General features: G+C 49.5%; 3 protein-coding genes; 2 read left to right on the top strand and 1 right to left on the bottom strand.

The window, feature by feature from the left end:
- Positions 1 to 8,640: 8,640 nt before the first annotated feature.
- Positions 8,641 to 10,565, top strand: GSTUM_00006092001 (uncharacterized protein; the record flags this gene model as incomplete). The annotated part of the gene is made up of 2 exons (XM_002838243.1): positions 8,641 to 9,021; positions 9,120 to 10,565. The coding sequence occupies 2 exons, from the start codon at positions 8,641 to 8,643 to the stop codon at positions 10,563 to 10,565; spliced, it is 1,827 nt and encodes a 608-aa protein (XP_002838289.1).
- Positions 10,566 to 11,457: 892 nt separating this feature from the next.
- On the top strand, positions 11,458 to 14,273 carry GSTUM_00006091001 (uncharacterized protein). XM_002838242.2 has 5 exons: positions 11,458 to 11,794; positions 11,875 to 12,095; positions 12,172 to 12,239; positions 12,315 to 13,306; positions 13,363 to 14,273. The coding sequence occupies exons 1-4, from the start codon at positions 11,482 to 11,484 to the stop codon at positions 12,592 to 12,594; spliced, it is 882 nt and encodes a 293-aa protein (XP_002838288.1). The 5' UTR covers positions 11,458 to 11,481; the 3' UTR covers positions 12,595 to 13,306; positions 13,363 to 14,273.
- Positions 14,274 to 16,824: 2,551 nt separating this feature from the next.
- Positions 16,825 to 19,266, bottom strand: GSTUM_00006090001 (uncharacterized protein; the record flags this gene model as incomplete). XM_002838241.2 has 4 exons in its annotated part: positions 16,825 to 16,881; positions 17,018 to 17,704; positions 17,846 to 18,067; positions 18,154 to 19,266. The coding sequence occupies 3 exons, from the start codon at positions 19,264 to 19,266 to the stop codon at positions 17,519 to 17,521; spliced, it is 1,521 nt and encodes a 506-aa protein (XP_002838287.1). The 3' UTR covers positions 16,825 to 16,881; positions 17,018 to 17,518.
- Positions 19,267 to 20,777: the final 1,511 nt, after the last annotated feature.

Below are 20,777 nucleotides of genomic sequence, written 5' to 3'. Positions count from 1 at the left end.
GCTCCGTCGCGGCCATATAATCCTCTTCCTAGCATCCATGATTGTCATTGCGGCAAACTTCCTAGCTGTCGCACTTGGTGGTATCTTTGACCGCGGCTTCAAGCCAATAACCTCCGACTTAATTATAACCTACCCGTTCACGACTGGCATTAATACGGAGATCCAGACTGGGCCAATACGGGTTGATTTGCCAGGGACATTCGTGCCAGGGACATTCGCAAAGGATGTGTGGGAGCATTGGCTTGTTGTGAACACCAACGCTATGGAAAAACGGATCTTCCAGCATGGGAGGAATTCTATTTCCTCCCCTTCGAGTGGGGCAAGCAGGGGAACGAGTCTGACTCGAGGACATCAATTACACAAGGATATGGCGTTAATCTGACATGCGATTTACTTGCCGGGGATAGCTTCAAACAGGACTATCTGGGCAGCCACGTGAACAGAACTTCGTATCCATGTCACTGCACCAATATTGGATGGTGACTCTGTACATTGCACAAATAATATATCCCTGAATATCCCCTTGTTGAAGCCAGGAACTCGCCCTTTCGCAGTAGCATGGACCTCGGTTCTCATAGCCTCCGATAAAAGCGACCTGAAGGCGATGGAATCCTGCAGTAGCCTGATCCTCGCGGGCTGGCGCCGGGGTGAGGCAAATCCGGAGGCCCCTAGAGAAGCCATACAATCTCATACCACAATAGTCTGCAACCAGCAAATCTCCACCGGTGAGTTCAAGGTGACAGTAGACGGCAACGGCCGTGTGAAAAGATCCGAACTCATCGGACAGCTTAAATACAATGACCTAGGCTCTTCAACCACTCCATCACAATAAGAAACTTCACAGCCCAGCTAGCAGCACTCTTCGGGACTCACCCAATGAGCGGGCTTGATTACCTCATGCACAACGGCAACTCAGCCCATAGCTTCGCGCAGTTCATCGGCGAATACCTGACCAACAAAACACTCTCCAACCCCAGAACCCCACCGCCAAGTTTCGAGGAAGCGCAGCACGCTGTCAACATTCTACAAACGCTTCGTCACCATCCTGCTTGCCCAGAACAAGGACAGGATATTTGTCCGTGCAGCTAAAGTTCCTAGATTCCAGGTCGGCGAACTTGAGTCCCTGCAGCCGCGGATGTCGATGGACCCTGTGATGTTCTACATGGCCGTGGCCATACTGGGATTCCAGCTAATTGCCGGAGCTATAATCTTTTTGTCAAGGCCTAGGTGCTTACTGCCACGGTTCCCGTATACTCTCGCTTCTGAGATCGGCTTCTTCCACGCGAGTGCTAAAGCTATGTCTGACATTGCTGGAACGGAGCATATGAGTTCAGCGATGCGTAGCAAACATCTGACGGGATTAGGGTGGACGTATGGCTTTGGGAAGTTTAGGGGGTCGGATGGGAGGAAACATGTTGGTATTGAGAGGGTGAGCTTGATTAAGGACTACGAGGAGGAGGCGACTCACAGGAGAGAGTAGGAGTGTTTTGTTTTCGTTTTTTTTTTTCTTTAGATTTTTGATTTTTGATTCGACGCTTTATGACGGGGCTGTGGAGTAATTTTTTTTGGTATTCTATTAGAAACCCTCCACGAGTTACACGCAATCCCCTTTCATTTTTGGAGCGATATCCGGAGGAGCTTGCTAACAACAAACTCTGGTGATCCGAGTGTAATCACATATTATCACTCATCATATTTGCCCTCGGATTTCCTATTTCTTTTGTCCTTATTGTCTCTTGCTTTCCTCAAGTGCTGTACTACTTATAATAAAATTCAAAGTTTACTACTGCACTGGTGCCGACCGTAGTAATGCTTCTGTACTTGTCGCCCAGGCGAGGCGAGACAGATATGAGGAGCTGTATCATAAGTATATATTAAGTAGGACCCGTAAGAATCAATAGATACGAAAACACTGTTTTAGAACCCCCGGCCCGAAAATCTGTTTAAAAAGGAGTAGGATTACAAGTATCATAGTAATATCATTACCTCCATAATCCAGTCACGCCCCCCCCCCAGAGAGCTCACCATTGTATCATATGCATACCGAGGTTCAAGGCTATTAAACTTTGGTTTAAAAGATTAGTAGTAAGATCCACAGCTATAACCCCTAAGTTACTAGACCTCACAGGGCTGCACACTTGTATCATACATCCTTCGGTTTAGGATTACAAGAGATCGTTTACATCATCTGATGCAACGGTTAGACCCCGCGTTGGGATAGTCATGTAGTATCACTCGTGAAGAAGCTCTGCATATAGTACCATACCGAGGACGCAACGCAGCAATTGCTACCGGGTCATGGACAGTCTTCGCTAGAATACGATATCGTACCAGGCAAATACACTCCCCAAGGGTTTAAACCATCCTCAGGGGAAAACTTGCAATTCAAGTCCTTAACCGACAGTATCCGGGTTTCCCCCACCACGTATGTAATCGGGGATATTCTGGTTCAACCTCATTGGATGACCTGGATTATATCGCCGAGTAGAAGCAAGTACAGAAGAGAGTGTGACACCTGAGTATATATATATAGTAAGAAACTTGGTCCCGGTAAAGAGGTTATCCGCCCTCCTTCCTCCCCCTCTTTCATTGTAATATTCTCCTACCTAACTTATGACGTTGAGCCACTAGTAATCTAATAAAGATCTAAGTTATATGAGAAAAGGTAATTGAATAAACTCCTGGCACCAGCCTAAATAAGAAAAAAAAATATGAGAGGAAAATAACCTCTAAATACCCACCCGGGCATGACAGGAGTAAACTCTTTTTAAAAAACAGGCAAACGCAGCCCCCCCCCCAGTATCCCCCTCCATTAAACAAATCTCCCAACAACCCCCTCCTGTGCACCAACTTCCCCTTCCTCCTTCCAAAAAAGTATCTCCCTAAAGCTCTCCGCGTCCTCCACATCCCGCGCCCTCCCACCGGGAGGAATAGCGACTTCTATCGCAGCAGCTGGCGCCAAGAACCTCCTCTCCTGCTTTGCGAGATGCGCCCTCTCGGGGATTCTTGGGCTCGCCTGTGAACGGCTCATGTTGATGGTTGGAGCAGCTGCTCTGCTCGGTCGGCGAGGTGGGGTTGTTCTGATTGAGGGCGGGGTTGAGGTTGGGAGTTGGTCAGTGGGGGGGCGGTAGCGGGTTGGGATTGGCGGGAAGAGGGTGTATGCGGGTGAGTTTCTTGTTGCTAAGCGTGAGCTCGGGGAGGTGGAGTTGTGGTGTGGAGGATTTGGAAAAGTGGTTATGGAAGGGGAGGGTTTTGCGCTTGAGAAGATGGTGGTCATTCCGCCCCCTAGGCGATGGAGACCGCGTGTTGTGTAGCTCGAGAGCCTGTTTGCGCGGTTTGGTTGTGCTGAGTCTGGTTTTCGGTTGTGATGGCGTGGGGTGGATCTCGGTTTTTGATATGGTGGGGGTGGTTTTTCGTACGGCGGTGGGGGGTGGCGGGAGGAGGTATTTGGGCGTGTGCGAGATGACCGCAAGAGAGTGGAGTAGGGAGGCTGCGCAAGGCTCTGAGCCTTTGCCCGGAGATACAAATGCAACACCGTCGCCGCGGCCCCCGACAGATTAATGATAAAAGTTGCTAAATACACGAGTCCATGCTGCGGCCCGGAATTTGCCGTGACCGCGTAATTTGGTATCATCATGATCTATCACCCATTACATCAGCATCGAAGACCCCCGCCAATTGGACATGGGAGAAACGTACCCACTGCGGAACATTAATCATCAAAAAGTACACCGTCCTGCTAGCACTTATCTTCTCCACCTTATCGACCCCGCAGTCTTTGCGCAAATTCACAAGCACGATCGTACCCATGGGCACTGACACTGGGAGCAACACCACCATTATCCCGAGCCCCCAGACAGCGAATTGGTCGGTGTAGGACATTAACTGCCCACTGCAGATGTCGCTTTCCGGGCGCTCCGGCACTATTCGCGAGGGCACCCAGGTTGCGAGAAGTAGGAAGAGGGCTAGCACGATGCAACCTACAACGGCGGTGCCTGAGCGACGTTTAAAGCGGGGTTGAGAGACGGCGCGGATGCAAGCTTCAAGGATGAAGGAAAATACCATGTAGGGCGTTATCCATTGCGCTGATGATGGCTCGACAAAATTAGTTATTTTCCTGTCTTATGCACGAGGGGAGAGGGGGAAGTGATAGGTTGTGAAGGAAAGTAGGAAAAACATACCGACCCAAGCAACCTCGGACAAATACCTACAATTCCTAGTAATAGGTCTCCCATCCAATCCTACACCCTCCACAAACGCCAACAATATCCCTTGGACAAGCATGGTCCCGCCAAGCACCAGAGGGAATATCTCAATGGCCGGTATTAAGCCCCTCCCCCCTCCTATCACTTCCTCCCATCCCTCCTCCTTCGCATACTCCCCTCCTTTCTCTCCCCCATCCCGCACTTCCTTCACAGTCACCGCCCCACCACTTTTCCCATGACTACCACCCCACTCCCCAGCCTTCCCCAAACCGCCGGCCCCCGCCTTCCTCCTACTCCGTCGCCGCCTCTTCATATAAGCCCTCCTCGCATCCCAAAGAATCCTGAAAATCATCGATGCCACGCAAACAATGTTGAATGCTGTCATTACTATTGTCACTATTCGCAACTGCGAAGCTTGTAATCTGTCGTTCTCGCCGACAAAGAAGGTAGGTGGAGCAGTTTCTATCGACGTCGATAGCGTGCCAGTGAATATTGGCGCTGTGGAGGTCATTTTTGAAGGATATGTAGGAAAGAGGAAAGAGGAAAGAAAAGAAAATATAATAAAAAGATGGAATGAAATGCAAAATTTTAGGAAATAAATGTTAAAAAGGAACGCCCGGGAGAGGGGAGTATGTACTGTATGACGGGTAAGATGGTATCCAGATAAGGCAGGGCGCGACAGGAACCAACCCAAAAACAACCAAGGAAATGTCTACAAGGTCTACCGACAAAAAATAAGGCGAGAAAAGAAGAGAAAAATAAAGAAATAAAGAAACTAAGAAATCAAGAAATCAAGAAATCAAGTGAAGGTAAAAAAAACAAGGATCCAACAAAAGAAGCAGGAAAGCACGGGGTTTTAGAGCATTCAATAGCGGTCAATGAATATATCCCAAGAGAGCACACATATGTGGACAAGCAACGGTCAGCAAGCCCGCCAGCGCAGGAGATACAGACAGTGAGATACGTCCCGTGCTACGGGAGGAAAACACGGGCAGAAAGTAATAGGAGGCGCACAACTGTAACTTAAGTCGGCATTGACAAGGAATGGTAGTAAATAGGAGTATTTGGGTGTGGGTTGGTTGGTTGGTTATATTGAAAGCTTGCCCGGCAATTCCAGTTACGACACTCGCTTCTAACTCCCATCCCCTCAATCAATGTAACGTTACCCGCGTAGAGAGGTAGAGGAGCAAACCAAACGGTTACAGGATATACGGGGGAAGAGAAGAGGAAACGAAGAGAGATCAGGAATGTTTTGAACGAGTCCAAGGTTTCCCCCACCGGCACTCCCTCTCTCCTCCCATCCCATCCACATATTATGATACTTGACTACCGGTAAATTCTACACACCTACAACTCAAGAGTAGAAACACTGATTACCAACACGTGCACATGTTACCCGTGCACTTCTGCTGGTACCGAACACACTGTTTAAGTGTAGTTTATCATAAAAGAAAGGAAAGAGATCACATCCGCAACTGCACCAGTGGGCGAAGGGAACTGCAGCCGGGCTTTCCAACCTTCCTTCCTTCCTTACCGCTACCATTGCCAGCCTAGTCTTTCGTACTTGCTCATGCATTGGCTTGCTTCAGGGGTTAGTTGTTGCAGCTGTGCCAGTAGTCTAGTGGTACAAGCACTGGACCGTCAACGACTTCCGAAGGAGGTGGGGGTGGGATGGGATGGGGTTGAAGGATGAAAGATGGAGCGGTCGGTGAGACGCTCGAGCCCCGCTGCGTGGATGTGGGAGGTTGTTGAAAACAGGTACAGTGCAAGTACTCGAGTTTTTTTCTCTCTCCTCGCTCCTCCTCCTTCCCACGAGGTGCCAGGACTGGGTGGTCAATCCAGCACGGTACAGTACTCCGAACCAGAGCGCTGGCGAAAACTCAAATATTCGAAACGGGTGCCGCTGTGTAGTTGAGAATTCCCTACTTTGGAAAAGGGGCGAAAAAGACTGCAGAATGAGCTGCTCAGCTCCTGTGAGGAACAAATAACAAAAAAAAACAAAAAAAACACCAGACCCCCCCACCAGAGGAGGCTAGAGGGAACCCTAACGACATACTTACTCGAGTATACAAGTATCATACCATAGCAATCGATTGGATTATTCGAGCCTTCACCATACTCGAGCACAGCTCTGCACTCAAGAACCATACCGGTACTCCCATCTGTGCGGTTCTTGTCCATGGAGGCAAGGGGGTTAAGACCTTGCAACCTACCGCAAGTTGTTGGTGCTCATTCTTGCTAACCTTGCTATCAAAAGGGATTTACAGTAAGTTAATATCGAATTGTACAGTAGAATCGAGCCCGGCAGGACATTACTATTATGCGGCGTGCGGTTGAGGTAATAGCACTACGAAGAAACAGTACAAAAACGGTAACTTGGTCCCACCTGTTAAGTTCCTAATAATCCCATCTTACCTTCCGCTCATGCTTCACCCCCGCGTGATTCCCACCGTGAGTAAATACCGGTATCGCCGACAATCCCGGTACCGGGAGCACACATGCCATACCTTTCTCCTCAATATCATACTAGTCCTGTACTTGTACAGAGTGTAACAGCAAGTTATTGAAAAGGAAAGAAAATAACTACAACACAAATATCGGCACTGTACGAGTACAGTACACGTAGAAAATATCGATATCCGGGCCACTGCCCCCCTCCCCCAAATCAGTAAAAACAGAGGCTAAATGCCGTGACAATGGTTAGTTTAAAAAGGCTTACTCATGGAAGCCCCTAGCATGTGTTATCCCCTGTAAACAGAAAGGACGGGGAGGGAGTTGTGCACTCGAGTACCCGTGCTGTACCAAGGAAGCTTCCTGAAACGTTCTGAGTTTAACGGACGTCCAGGAACCGAAGCAGGCATCACAACACCATGAACTCTACCCCTTGGTTAGAGCAGGCAATACCGTGGCCCACTGTGTAGGAAACGGAAAGGAAGGGGGAGGAAGGGGAGGCAAAAGGAATAACTTTTACTATCATTTCGTAACTCCCGTGTCTTCAGTGCCTCCAGTGCCGGTACAGTGCTGCACAGCAGCCATTTGTGAGTGCCCTTTTTTCTTTCCCATTGTTTTCCTCCTCTCTGCCTCCTACTACGTCTAACAGCGGAGCGGCGAACCCAAACCCCACTCGAACCTCGGGACCAAAAGTTTGTGAACTGTGCTACGGTAGGTTAAAACAGCCATGTTTGATGCACATATGGCGCCGCTCTCCTCCCCACCCTCAGCCGGGATGGGAGGAGGTGAGGACAAACCAGTGTTCGGCATGCCGGATAGAACTTACCTGTATCACGAAACCCACCCGCGGCATCTGGATTTGTGGTTCCTTTCTCCTTTCCCCCTCCTATTTTTCTCCAATGATTCCCTCCCTCTATCGCCTCGTCTGATATTTCCATGATAACGCATCTGATATCAATCCAGGAACCTCCAACACTTCCTCCTGCTTCCGTCAAGGACGGATAACGGTAAGTGTGTCTTGTCGGTCTCACTCCTCCTTCTCTTCCCGTCTCGCGGGTGCTCGGCGTTTCAGAAAAACCCCTTGCAGGGCTAGGGCTGGATATTCCCCATTTGGGACAGCAACATCCGGGACTGTCAACCAACCACTCAAACTTTCTCCGAACCCCCGAAAAAATATTTTTCCCAGAAAACTCTTACCTTCCCTGCCGCTTGTCCATTACAGTACACACCGGTATCACATCATCTCATCGCGCATATACAACCATCGACCGATACCGGTACTGGCACATCCATCACCTAGTCGGAGTGGAGCATGGTATGGGAGATGATATGGGGTGCCTGTGATCGAATAAAAACCCCACGACTCCAATAATCGCATATCGAACAATTTGCCATATCCTACTCCCATAATCCCATATCAGAGCATACTATGGGTTGGCTCGATACGGTGCGTCTATTCCTTCTTCCCTGAAGCCCCCACTATGGGGGAATGTGCGGGAAGAGAAAAAAAATTTATTACCACCGCTCCATGCGAGATAAAATAATTAAATTTTAATAAAATTAATAATACAATAATAATATTATTATTATGCTTACCAACAAAAGAGGGTAACGCTTCGAACCACCGTACTTTCTCCGGAAAAGAATAGCTTTTCATCCAAGCGCGGTAGGTAGGGTGGATGGGCAGGGTTACTGTACTATACGGTGTGATAGCTTAAACCCTCACCGCTCCCCGATACCGTAACTCTACCCATTCCATTACGTTACGGGCTTGTTTTCTAGAAGCGAGCTTATAGTGATTTTCCACCTTACTTGTACTCTCGTGAGGGGACCCTTTTTTTGGTCCAAACTCCGTTCGGTGTCCTTCCGGCGGGTTACGGAAGTGGAAATTTTGATCGTTCGTTTACTTGTTTGCTGGGGGGACGTTGGACATAAAACAGGAAATCAATCAATCAATCATTGCATCATTCATTATTATAGGTTGATGCGGCAATTGTCAACCATCACCTCGAAAGCTCTCGGAAGGAGCAGCAGCAGCAATAGAATCTTGGGTGTCGGAGGAGGTCCCGCCAACTATTCCTATGCTCATAGTGGTCAGATATGGCGGTGGGCGCAACGGCGGTGGCGAGTCCGAGACCCGACGACCACAACTTACCGACGGGGGTTGGGCACTTCACGGGGCCGTCATCTGATACACCCCAAGAGGCAGCTCTTACAAACACGGGCGAAGGGGGAGGATGCAAGGGGAATGCACACTCACGGGGTTGAGCAAGGGGAAATCGGGAATACCATATACGCCCTCGCAACGGCATCTGGGAGGGCGGCTATCGCTGTGGTTAGGGTTTCGGGGCCGGCTTGTTTGAATGTTGGATGAAACTACCCATTCTTTGCTATCACTCGGTTTTTGCTTTCATGATTTTATGTCTGTTCTTCACTGACTGATCGGCGGGCTCATGCCTCCAGGTCTACTCATCCCTCTGTCCCTCCCGCCCACTTCCTACCCCACGCAAGGCTACTCTGAGGACACTGTACCGCCCCAATTCTCCCAAAGAAGTCCTCGACCCAGGCGCTTTGGTGCTCTTCTTTCCAGCACCGAATTCGCACACAGGCGAAGATGTGCTAGAACTCCACCTTCACGGGGGCCCCGCCATAATCCGTGCAGTCCTCTTCTCCATCTCAACGCTATCCACACCCCAGCTTTCCATCCGTCCAGCGGGTCCTGGAGAGTTCACCCGCAGGGCATTCACCAACAACCGGCTCTCGCTACCACAGATAGAAGCACTGGGAGACACTCTCTCGGCAGAAACCGAGCAGCAGCGCAAACTCTCTGTTCAAGCTACCACCTCAGGCCTAAGCCGTAAATATGAGCAATGGCGGCGAATGCTGCTCTCGGCCAGAGGCGAGTTGGAGGCTATAATCGACTTCTCGGAGGACCAGCAGTTCGACACTGCCCCCGCGGAAATGTGCTCCAACGTTGTTTCCCTCGTCCAGGAGCTGAAGCCCATGCTGCAGCTGCATGTGGATAATGCTGTTCGCGGGGAGTTGCTACGCGGTGGGATAAGCCTTGCACTTATTGGTGCTCCGAACGCCGGGAAGAGTTCACTACTGAATAGGGTTGTAGGGAGGGAGGCTGCGATCGTTTCTGGAGAGGCGGGAACGACTAGGGATGTGGTCGACTTGTCGGTAGACATTGGCGGGTACATGGCTCTGCTGGCGGACACGGCTGGCCTTCGGAAGGCAGAGCTCGCAGGGGAAATCGAGAAGGAGGGCATGTGGAGAGCAAAAAAGAGGGTTCAGGACAGCCACGTCGTCATCGCTGTCCTATCAATCGAAACCAGGAACGACAATAACGGCAACAACACTCCGTACCTACCCATACCCGACGAAGTCCTTGAAGTCCTCCGCGAGGCACAAGACCAGTGTAAACCAGTCCTCATCGCGGTAAACAAGACCGACCTTCTCCACCTCCCAACAGGCCAAACACTCCCGGAGCGCTTCCTCAACCAAATAACCCCACATTTCCCAGCCCTCCAGCACACCCACATCCACGGGATAACATGCACGCACCCCTCCCCTTCCGATGGCATTCAACCCCTCCTAAGAACCCTAACCCAAATCTTTACGCAAATCACTACCGCAGAAATAGACAGTGACGCATCCTCCTCTCTCGGAGATGCAATCGGAGCAACAGATCGTCAACGCAGGCTCCTGGAAGAATGTATATCCTATCTGGACGCCTTCCTGGACAGGATCGCGGGGGAGGACTGTGAGACTGACATGGTCGTCGCAGCGGAGGAGCTCCGCTTTGCTGCGGGGTGTCTTGCACAAATTACTGGGATAGGGGAAGGTAGTGGCGATGTGGAAGAGGTCCTCGGGGTCGTTTTCGAGAAGTTTTGTGTTGGCAAGTGAGAGAACATGCTCGCGGGCGGTCATGAGGTATCACTCGGAGACTTTCGGCTTGTGTGGATGAGCTATGAGAGAGGTTGTATATAATAAAGCAGGGTTTACCAGTATGATGTTATATAGGCGAGCAAATGATTGAGCACAGAAGTTAGCTTGTTCAGAACCTACTCTCCTTTATCAGCAAATGCACCTACCCGCTTGCTACCACTCGCAGTAATATTCCCGTGACAGTAACCAACTTGAAGGACCAATCTGGTGAAAGTTTGAAACACCGAGACGCTTTCCACAAAACATAGCCCCAGTCCGAGGCGTTAATTAGAGATTTTACTGTTCCCAATGGTGTAGCAGACCCAAATACAGACCACCTATGCCACTTGTAGCGGAAGTCAAAGGAGAGAGGGTAAATTATTGGTTGTTACATGCGCAAAAGGGAAAGACGGTAGGTGATTTGTGTTATTGGGGGATTGAGTGCTCAGAATCGGGCCGTCAGGAATAATGAAGACATCAGAAACCCAATCCGTGAGTAGCTGTTCGTCCACCCTGACAATAGATTTATCACTCTCGGTTACTAAACATTTTAGCCCCCGATACCCGTGCGTGGCTGCATGCGCCTTCATCTTTGACAAGTGTAGAACTGAAGAGTACTCCGGGTGACATGTGGCTTAAATTATGATAATCTAGTTCAGGGGGTTATGATACGCCGGGATTTCGAGTTGGGTATCATATCATAGCACGAATTCACTTTAGCGATTATCCAATCCCACACCCCCCTAGTAAGAAACCGAGTGCTCCTTGGTGACTGAAACAACTCACCTTGCACTTAGGTCTGCTGACGTCATCCCCGATTCCCCTCACGACCGACTACGATATTCGCCGTCCTGCTAATTAACCCCTAACCCAGAGGCTCACCTATCCACAGCTAATGTCCGACCCTCCCCCGCAGCCCGAACCACCCCGGCCCCCTCGAGTCTGGCTGATAACCTCCGGCTCGAACCCCCTCGGGCACGCAATTGCGCTCGCCGCGCTCCAAGCCGGAGAATCCGTCGCAGCAGGCTGCACGCGCGAGGAAATCCACGCCAACGATGGACCCATACGAGAGCTAAAGTTGAGCGGCGGCGACAGGTTCGCCGTGCTCGAACTGGACACCAGGAATATCGCGCTCTGCCAGAGCGCACTCGCGGAAACGGTGCAGACTTTCCAGAGGGTGGATGTTGTTTTGAATTGCTCTTCTCGCTGTAATTTATCCCCTACCCCGCCACCCCCCTCTCTCTTCTCTCTCGGGGAATTGCGGGGTGCTGATGCGGTGGTGTGGTAGCGTATATTGGGACTTTGGAGGAGTTGCCGCATACCCACATTTTGGCACAGTTCGAAGTGGCCTATTTTGGTCCTGTGAATATGATGCGCTCTGCTGTGCCGTTTTTGAGGAGGCAGAGGGGTGGGCATATTGTGAATGTCACGGGTCTCACGGGACATATGGGGACGCCTGGGCTGTCCGTTAGGTGTGCTGGGGATCATGCGGTTGAGGGGTTTAGTGATGTACGGTCTCATTTCTCTCAACACATCGTAGCGGTGGACTGGGGATAGGAGGGAGTTAACCTGATGGCATGTAAAGGCACTTGCGTACGAGATCGCCCCGTTTAATATCAAGGTTACCATTGTGCAGCCTCCGCTTGAGGTCAAGTATTTCTCCCCTACCCTCCCGACTTGCCCTCCCAACATCAACTGCATTCAATTTTGCTAATAATGTACCGGCAGCGTGCTCTCCTCACGCATCCATCTGACCCCCACCCAGGAAGAGGGCTACACAACCTTTGAGTCGCTTTCTAGAATTGTGAAGGCTGTGCCGCCGCCGAAGGAAGTGCTGGAAGAGACTGTCTCAATAGTCATGCACATCGCAGCATTGGAGAATCCTCCCGGGAGAATTGTTGTCGGCGCTGAAGGGATTGAGCAGGTTAAGGATCGATTGAAGATTGTTAGTGAAGAATTGGAGGAGTTTCTGGGCGCTAGTTTAGGAGCGGATACTCCAAAGGAATAGGGATCGTGAAACATTATTTTCAGCGGGAGCTGATCCTTTTATCATGTTCCGCTTAGTAGTTAGGATCCTGATCTTTGGTATTTCGTTGTGTACTCGAGTATAGAATATACATGTATGAGGGCCAACGCTTGACGGAAATGTAATCCAAAACTAATTTAGTGCTCTGTTTCGCTGTTTTTAACTTATATCTCAACTCGAAATTTCGACGCCTCCATGCCCAGCTTATGATATTAACTCTAAATTGGAGCCGAGGTGAATTACAAGCATAAGTTAATGTATCATAGGGATTACCGGCTCGTCTTATGTCCTAACCTGGGTCCAGAAGATAAAACTTGGGGTGTCCTAACCGTGGGGTCTAGACTCGCGCCCTCGTTGCGTTTATGGAATTACCGTTTTAGGGAACAACGCGAAAACGCGCCCTCTAGCATTTACCAGCCCTCCCCTCTCCTTCGCAACCACCACCCCCTCCCCAATGTCATCCTCCCTTCCCTAAACCCACTACAAGTACTCGTACAGTGCCAACTGTTCACGAGTACCAAAATCAGCGCATCGTTATTACCGCATTCTTCATTTTTACTCGATCCTCTCACAATCCCCATGTACCAGTCCTCCTCCCAACTATCTGTATTATAAACACTTTACGCGAAAGTCTTCAGAATGGACATCTGGACCGGGAGTATCTCTCTCGATTCCACCACTCCACCACTTGAAGGTGCCCTCGATTCTCCCAGTATAAAATACCCTGCCAAAATCTAACGTCCTTGCCAGGCCTTCGACTATCTACACCCTCAACATCTACCCCTCCCCCATCGGTGATCAGTCACCTGACAAAGAGTATCTCCTCATCGACCCTGTCGTTAATATCCCTGATCGATCCGACCCGAATCCCACTCTTCCTTGCTGCGGGTCCTTCATTAGAATTGACGACTACATCTCCAACAACAGAGCTCTACTTCCGTCAATTGTTTCTTTCCAAACTCCCGCTCTCGACCTCCTCATCATGCGCCGAGCAATCCCGCGTAGCGCTCCTAGTGAGCGTGTCTAACCCATCAGAGCGCACTCCAGGGGATTGGCAAATCACCGAATTAGCAATCTACGGAGCCATCAGCCAACCTTCAGCTCTAGAGTTGGACGCCGCAACACCACCGCACTCCTCCCCTCCACTCGAAGATCAAAGCTCCGCCCTAACCACCGTCACCCCCCCCTCCAACCTCCAAAAAATAGTGACCGTCCACGCTCTACCTTTATCTTCTAACCATGCCTTCCCAACATTCCCCCCAAAGATCAAGCAGGAGAAAACCTTCGCGATCCGAGAGGACGCCGCTTCCTTCATAGCGCCAAACCCGCAAGACGTCATCAACCCGTCAACGTCCAGCAAGAAGCGCGGAGCAGACGTCATAGACAGCATAGTCGAAAAACGCAAGCGCGCCAAAGCCCGACAGCAATCCGCCCGAGCCCCTCCCCCACTGACGCTCCTGGGCTCGAGGGCGCTTAACCGCATACCGTCCCTCGAGCCCCGCAGCGCGGGAATCAAGAACGAACGCTCGCCTTCTCCCATTGGATTGAAGCTCCGAAGGTCTTCGGGTGGTGGGACACCAGGAGTGGTACTCGGACCCCTATCAGCATTCAAGCGCGAAGGGACGGAAAGTCGGCCGTCCACCGCTATCAAGAGGGAGGGCAGTGATTACTTTGGCTCCGTGGTGAAACGGGAGGTTAGCGATGTTGAAGGGAGGAATAGGGATGTACTTGCGAAGGTGGTGGTGGCGAGAATGAAGGCGTGCGGGATTAGGGATTATAGGAGCAAATCCGTTATGCCGACCACGGCAGCGATGATGACCCCGGTGTTGGATGAGAGCGAGGAGAAGAGAGAGAAGGAAGAGTACAAGAATATTTATCATCACACGGTTAAGGCGGCGATTTTCGCTCTTGTAGGCCCTCCCCCTCTTCTAAACGTCTTTAATCCGTATGTATGTGCGCTGATCCACTATAATAGAGAAACGATGGCATTTCCAATGCCACTGTAAACTCCGAGAGGATGAAGTTCGTCGTGGACAAACTCCTTGCCGTGTTCTGCCCCGCAGATCACGACACGGATTCCAAAGAGAACTACCTGCAGATTTGTGAGGTTTAGGCGGGATTGCATTGCATTGCATAGGGGCGTTTTTGGCAATTTTGTGGTTCGCCTTCTGTGTCTTTTCTTGAATTCTTGTCCGAGTGTACAGTATGATATGCATACCACGGTTTGTTTGCTTCGTATGGAATGGCATCGTAATTGTTTGGGTGTTGTGTATGTATGTATCATAAGGGTTCTTGTAGTGTAGCTTAGTGTAAAAAGTATCCCACTTCCATTTGTTTTATTTTTGAGGGCATCGTTGGATGTGCACTTAGGCACTCCTCCAACGCAGTGATTAACCAACCCCGAAACGCCACTGCTGTACTAGATCAAGAGGATAAGAGGAATGCCGAGCAAGGTCAGAATTCCACGACTCGGTGCTTGTAAAAAAAAATTTAAGGTGGGATCGGTTTTTAGTTGTGATCTTGTACAAGTAGTCTTGAGATTTCTTATCCTACCGTCCTGTGGGATAATACTGTATACACGCACTGCAAGTAAGCAAAATCTGAGCCGGGGAAGACTTGCAGACCGGCTACGATATTCTCACTGCGACGGGATCTCGCGGAGATAAGACACGATCTATCATATCAGATTCTCCTATGACCCCACAGAATTTATTTACGAGTGATGGGTTGTGATTCCTGAGCGCCAGCTGGGATCGTGGTGTCCGGGTACGATATGATATGATATGCAGAAGCGCACGGAGAAAGGCATTAGCGGTATCATACTGGGCGAGCGGCCGTACGATAGAGGACCCAATTGCCCCCCGGCGCCGGGAGTGTCGGTACTGAAAGACAGCGTCATGATAGGTAGTCGACAAGCTAACCTCTTTCTGCAAGAAATTAGAAGTGATGGGGTGTATACAGAGGGAACCGTCTGGCGATACTAATGCTGGTGGGTGCTACTATACCCACTGGGCTCTCGGTGCTGTCATACCCCTCTAATACAACGTTTAGGGGCAGAGAACGAAAACTCGGATTCCGAACTTTTAGCAGTCGGAATATCATATCGTAATTGGGAGGTTCTTCCTTTTCCATTTCGACTTCCTTCCTGTGGAGTTGCTCCCCTTTAAGTTAAATAAACTTCCTTGGCCTATCTAACAGAGAGCGATGACTGTGGGGGATCATATCGTAGAGCTTGAGTTAGGCAGCGTGTACGGGAATTTGCAAATAACTTATACCTTACCGGCATATATATGTGGGGGGGAGGTCATTTCTTGGAAGAAAAAATAAAAATGAGAAGCAACTCCTCTTCTCTGCTGATCTATCTATCATATCTATACGATTTCCGGTGTGCACCATAACGTCAGCGAGAGACACACACCCCGTTTCTTTCGTATAATATAACGGAGATTTTAAAAGATCGTAGTTAATAAATGAGGGTGAACCACATGGGGAAAAGAAGAAGAAAAAAAGAAAAGAAAAAACTTGGTTTTTTGGAGTTTTCTGGAATGATATGTCTATACCCCTCCGATCTCTCCCGGGGTGCGGGTGTCCAATGATAAATTACTATCATATGATAATATTATCATACAGTGTCATACGTGGGGCGTGAAGACCAGTCATCCCTCACCGACTTGTGTGAGTGTGGCTGCGGGATATATACTCAAGTATGATGTATAAAGACCCCCCCTCCCAAAACAACTTTCTGCTTCTAATCATCAAAGAAACTCCTACCGCCTAACAGTATCATTCGCTATCACTCGCCACCGGTTTTAGTCCTCGGCCGAGAGGGACCGGACAGAAGGGCCCTCTTCTTTTTTTTTTTTTTGTCAGGAAAGAGTTGCTTCTAGGAATCCGTTTTTACCCGATGAGGAGGAAGGGGTTCATTTTTTTAAAACATAGTCTACAGGGTCTCGCCACACACCTAAAGACCGGATCCGGTCTATCTATCATACTGTTATCATACGTCTCTCCCAAATAAAATTCCCCCACCCACCCACAACTTTTCTGTGGAGACGAATGGGACCACCGAGACGAGTGATAATCCATGGAGATGCAAAGTCCGCCCGTCCGTGATGAATAGGTGCTTACGGGGGTTGAGACTTTTTTAGCGCCGAAGGCTTGTTTAATCGCCGCGGTGATTGATTGATTTAAGGTTATCATATCATACCTGTATTTTTTTTTTTTTTTTGGGAGGGGGGCGATCGGCACTCGTTCTAATGTTCATTGCACCTGGGCGCAAAATGTCAGCGTTTCAAGGGGGTTCTTAATCACGAACAGGGGTAACAACTGAAGCCCAATCTTTATACGCCGGAATTCATTCGGTACTTCGGGCCAGCGCCGGAAGCATCTCACCAAGGATATTTACATTTCATCCAAGGCTCGATAAGCGAGCTAAATAACATAATAGAGTGTCTCCCAGGCGCCGGCTGCGTCCGGGTGCATACCCGTTGAGTGGCAAGTGCGGCACGGTTTTGTAGGACCTTAAGCTTGTGAGAAAGCATAAATTTAGAGAGGGGTATAAAGCCCAAGAACTGTTCCCTCAGAAGGAGCATGCAGATTCACTCTCGCCCTGATAACTCATCTCAGTCACAAGTTTCATGATTGACCCGATTTGGGAGACTTGAGGTATGATAACAGAAAAGCTGTTTTTTGGTGCTACAGAATACTGAGCCGCGCGAAACACCTGACAAAGGATGATCAGGTGACATGTTCACGGAGGAAGGGGGGATGCAGAGAAAATGCAGGATTTCTTAGGAATAAAGTAAGGGCTATTGGTAGGGGAAGGATATCCTGAAACTTGGAGCAGAAAGAAAGAAAACAACCAACCCATGACATAAGACACCACCTTGCGAGCCGCTACCAACGCCTAACTCCATCCTTCAAAAATATAGGCTATTGGTACACCGTATCTATTCACTAGCCGGTCCGCTCTGAGCAAGTCCACCTGAAGGCCGTCCTCCCCCCTTCGGATCCGCCACACCGCCCTGCCTCCACCATCCAGAGTTGAACACGGGCGCTGCTGTGGTTCCGCCGGTTTGCTGCGACATCCATACTGTTTTGGACCGAAGGTGGTCAACAAATGATGACTCAGGCGCCGGTATACCGGCATCGCAAAACACTGTGAAACCGACACACGCAACGCAGACAGGGTAGGGGATAAGGTTGTGGTGGCTATGACTCCCTATCAACATACCTGGACTTCAATCTCTCTTAGATTGGTTGCGCCATGCAGATGGACAAGTTGTGCAATCCCGAGAATTGCTTGTTGATCCAACCTCATAATTTCTTCCTCAGCTCCCACAGGTCTTTGTTCTCGGATGCCCAACGATTCCAGGGGCTTCCATGGTGGTTGGGAACACAACCCAAGCTTTTTTAATACAGGTAAAGAGCCAAAAGAACTGATAATTAACTCATCCTAGGAGGAGAAAGAAGTATTGATTAACTTGGGACCAAATAGGGCGTAAATTTGCCGCACAAGCGTAGGTGGGCAAGTGAACATACCAGCTTTGCTCCGCGAGCGACATCCACCCATAATTCTGATATATCCTTGCAATTTCTCCCTAGATTTTCAATATCTTTTGCGTTTAACAATCGCCCTCTTGTCGGCCCAACGATTTGATCTCCTCCAATATGGCTGGGTGTGAGAGGGCCAATGAATGCATCCCACTCGGCCACCCTGAGCACCGTCAACCTCTTATTTTTTCCGATTGCTTTGAGGTCTATTTTAGCACCGAGGTCTGCAAGCTCCAATGACTCCAATCCTCCTGTGGGATGGGATTGGCCAAGTTGGCTGATAAAGGACATAATCTGGGGCATATCGGTTTGTCCAGCAAGCGTCCAAATTGAAAGGTGCTTCAGGTTTTCAATACCAGCAGAAGCGGAGAGCGCCTCCAGAAGAGTGGGTATATCATTGCACCTATCGAACCGGAGCCTTTCCAGCCCGCTGAGGTCAAAGGAACTGCAAAACCGAGTGGCAGCGCCAGCGCTGCCAGTCAAGAATCCCACTGTGACTAGTTCCAATGATTTCAATCTCAAGTTCCAGGGCTTCCCCCGAGGAGTGATGATACTTAAGGAATCTGTGGGTTCAAAGGCTATCCCAAGGGCCTCGAGGGTCTTACAGTTTTCAAGAATATGGTGCAGAATATCAATACTTCCCTCGGGAAGACTGCATCGGAAAGATTTCAAGGTGTGAAGAATAGGTGCAAATAATTCTGGGGGCGATGGAACACTGACAGTTTGAAACCAGGGGAAACACTTTATAGGCCTCGAGATGTGAGTCTCTTTCAAATTTGGACATTTTTTCGCCAGGGTATCAATAGTCTCTCTTGTTGGGGTATCATACGAATGCCAGCGCAGTACCCACAGAGAAGTTGTTTTTTCGAACAGACGAGCGATCGCTGAAAAAACATCTCGAGTTTCATTGACATAGTCCTGTTCGGTGAATATGCCTTGCCCAGATCGGGGCTTGTCGTTATGCACGATGAGCTCCCGCACCATGGATGCTTTTGGGCTTGGATCCTTGGCATCATTTGTGGGCTCAAGAAGGTGTTCGGTCAAAGCAATTGCTTTATTCCCTGCCCGTCTTTTGGCGCGTTCGGTATGATCTCGAACCATGTCCGCAACGTCTGGCAACACTCCGTCGGGAAGCCCCAGAGTGCCATCCCCCTGGAGAATAAAATAGACATGGCTGGGGAGATTATCGGAAGTCCCCAGCGTCGTCTCGGCACGAAGGGTGATGGTGCGGAACAGGATGGGGGTTGTGAGCTCGCAAAAGGCTTTTGAGACCAGACGGCAGGTGGCGATAGAAGACGGGGAAATAACGTAGAGCTGCAGGATAAAAAAATGCGGAAAGGAAATGGGAGAATTGAGTCAGAGATTTTGCGCAACTGAAGTCAGGGAGTGAATGATAAACAAGGTACTCCTGCTCCGTATTTTTGACTTTACCTCTTCTAGAATCAACTTCAACAACTCTGCGGGCATATGAGGCATAACAAACGAGTCCATAATACCAACTCCGGACATGTCAAGCAGCCGAAATCAGAAAAGATCGTAACATTTATCCTCAGATGGACGAGACTGTTATCCTATGATGCCTGCCATGATTCGGTCAGCTCTTGTCCTCATCCCTGACCCATCACGTGACCATTATTGAACGGACCTCTCGAACCTTGAAAAGAAAGTCAATCTGAACCTTCGCGGACCCTCTCCAAGATATGGTACTGCTAGCTAGAACTACCTTCTGTACTCCCGGTACTAGAAAGGCTAGTATGTCACGCTGGTGACTGACCAAGATAGTCCTCCCTGCTCTTTCGTTTCGATATCCAAAGAAAGGACCCAACGGATTCTGGGGTATCGGCGGGTGCGGGTCGTGTTCCCCTCTGGCGAGGGATTTAGACTGGATCTGAAGATGTTTTATTAAAAAGGCCACGGCACTGCCAGCGTGAGTGTTTGCAGAGCAGAAACTCTAAGACTGATGGGGGGACGGCCCCTGAAATAGAATTGGGAATTTTTGAAGCTATTCGAGCTCTGGAGCCTACCTCAAGCAGGTCCTTTAGAAATATGGAAATATCCACGCTGGCCATGGGTGAAAGGTCCCGAACAAGTTGTCCCGCAGAAACGGCCAGTGTGGTGACGTTAGGGATTAGCATCGCACAGCATGTCGTATGCCGGGTGTTCATCCCTAAAAAAATAAAGGAGGAAATGACCAGGAATGGTGTTGAATGTCCAAATCTATGCTTATTTGCCACTTAGTCCGGCTTGTTTTCTTTCTTTCTTTTCCCCTCTTTTCTCGCGTTCGAATGCGTTTCAATACCAGCTTCCTATTAGGTACTCGCGAATCTCACGTTATCACTCGGTGTAACATACAATTTTCTGCCTTCAACATCGGCCACAAAACGATAGAAATATCCGTGGTATTTTTACTATTGCACTTTACTCGAATGCTCGAGTATTATTTTATGGACCGACGAAACCTATTTTACCCAAGCAGCAATGTTTGCCCTGCGTTTCCATTTCGACGTACCTGTACATGGTCCATGGGCACAGGCTCGATCTTGAACAATGAGCTCACGGAAAACTCGGGTCGGGAGGGAATTGGGCTCTAAAAAGTGTTAAGGAACCGGCTA

This window comes from Tuber melanosporum, assembly GCF_000151645.1.
Source record: "Tuber melanosporum whole genome shotgun sequence assembly, scaffold_24, strain Mel28".
In the NCBI taxonomy this organism is placed as follows: Eukaryota; Fungi; Ascomycota; class Pezizomycetes; order Pezizales; family Tuberaceae; genus Tuber; species Tuber melanosporum.
Note: the sequence above shows the minus strand (reverse complement) of the source record. Positions and strands in the feature narration are given on the sequence as shown.

Coding starts and splice junctions, on each gene's coding strand:
- GSTUM_00006091001 (XM_002838242.2), top strand. CDS start 11,482: ATGTCCGACCCTCCCCCGCAGCCCGAACCACCCCGGCCCCCTCGAGTC. Junction 12,096..12,171: donor CGGTTGAGGGGTTTAGTGAT/GTACGGTCTCAT, acceptor TGGCATGTAAAG/GCACTTGCGTACGAGATCGC. Junction 12,240..12,314: donor CAGCCTCCGCTTGAGGTCAA/GTATTTCTCCCC, acceptor ATGTACCGGCAG/CGTGCTCTCCTCACGCATCC.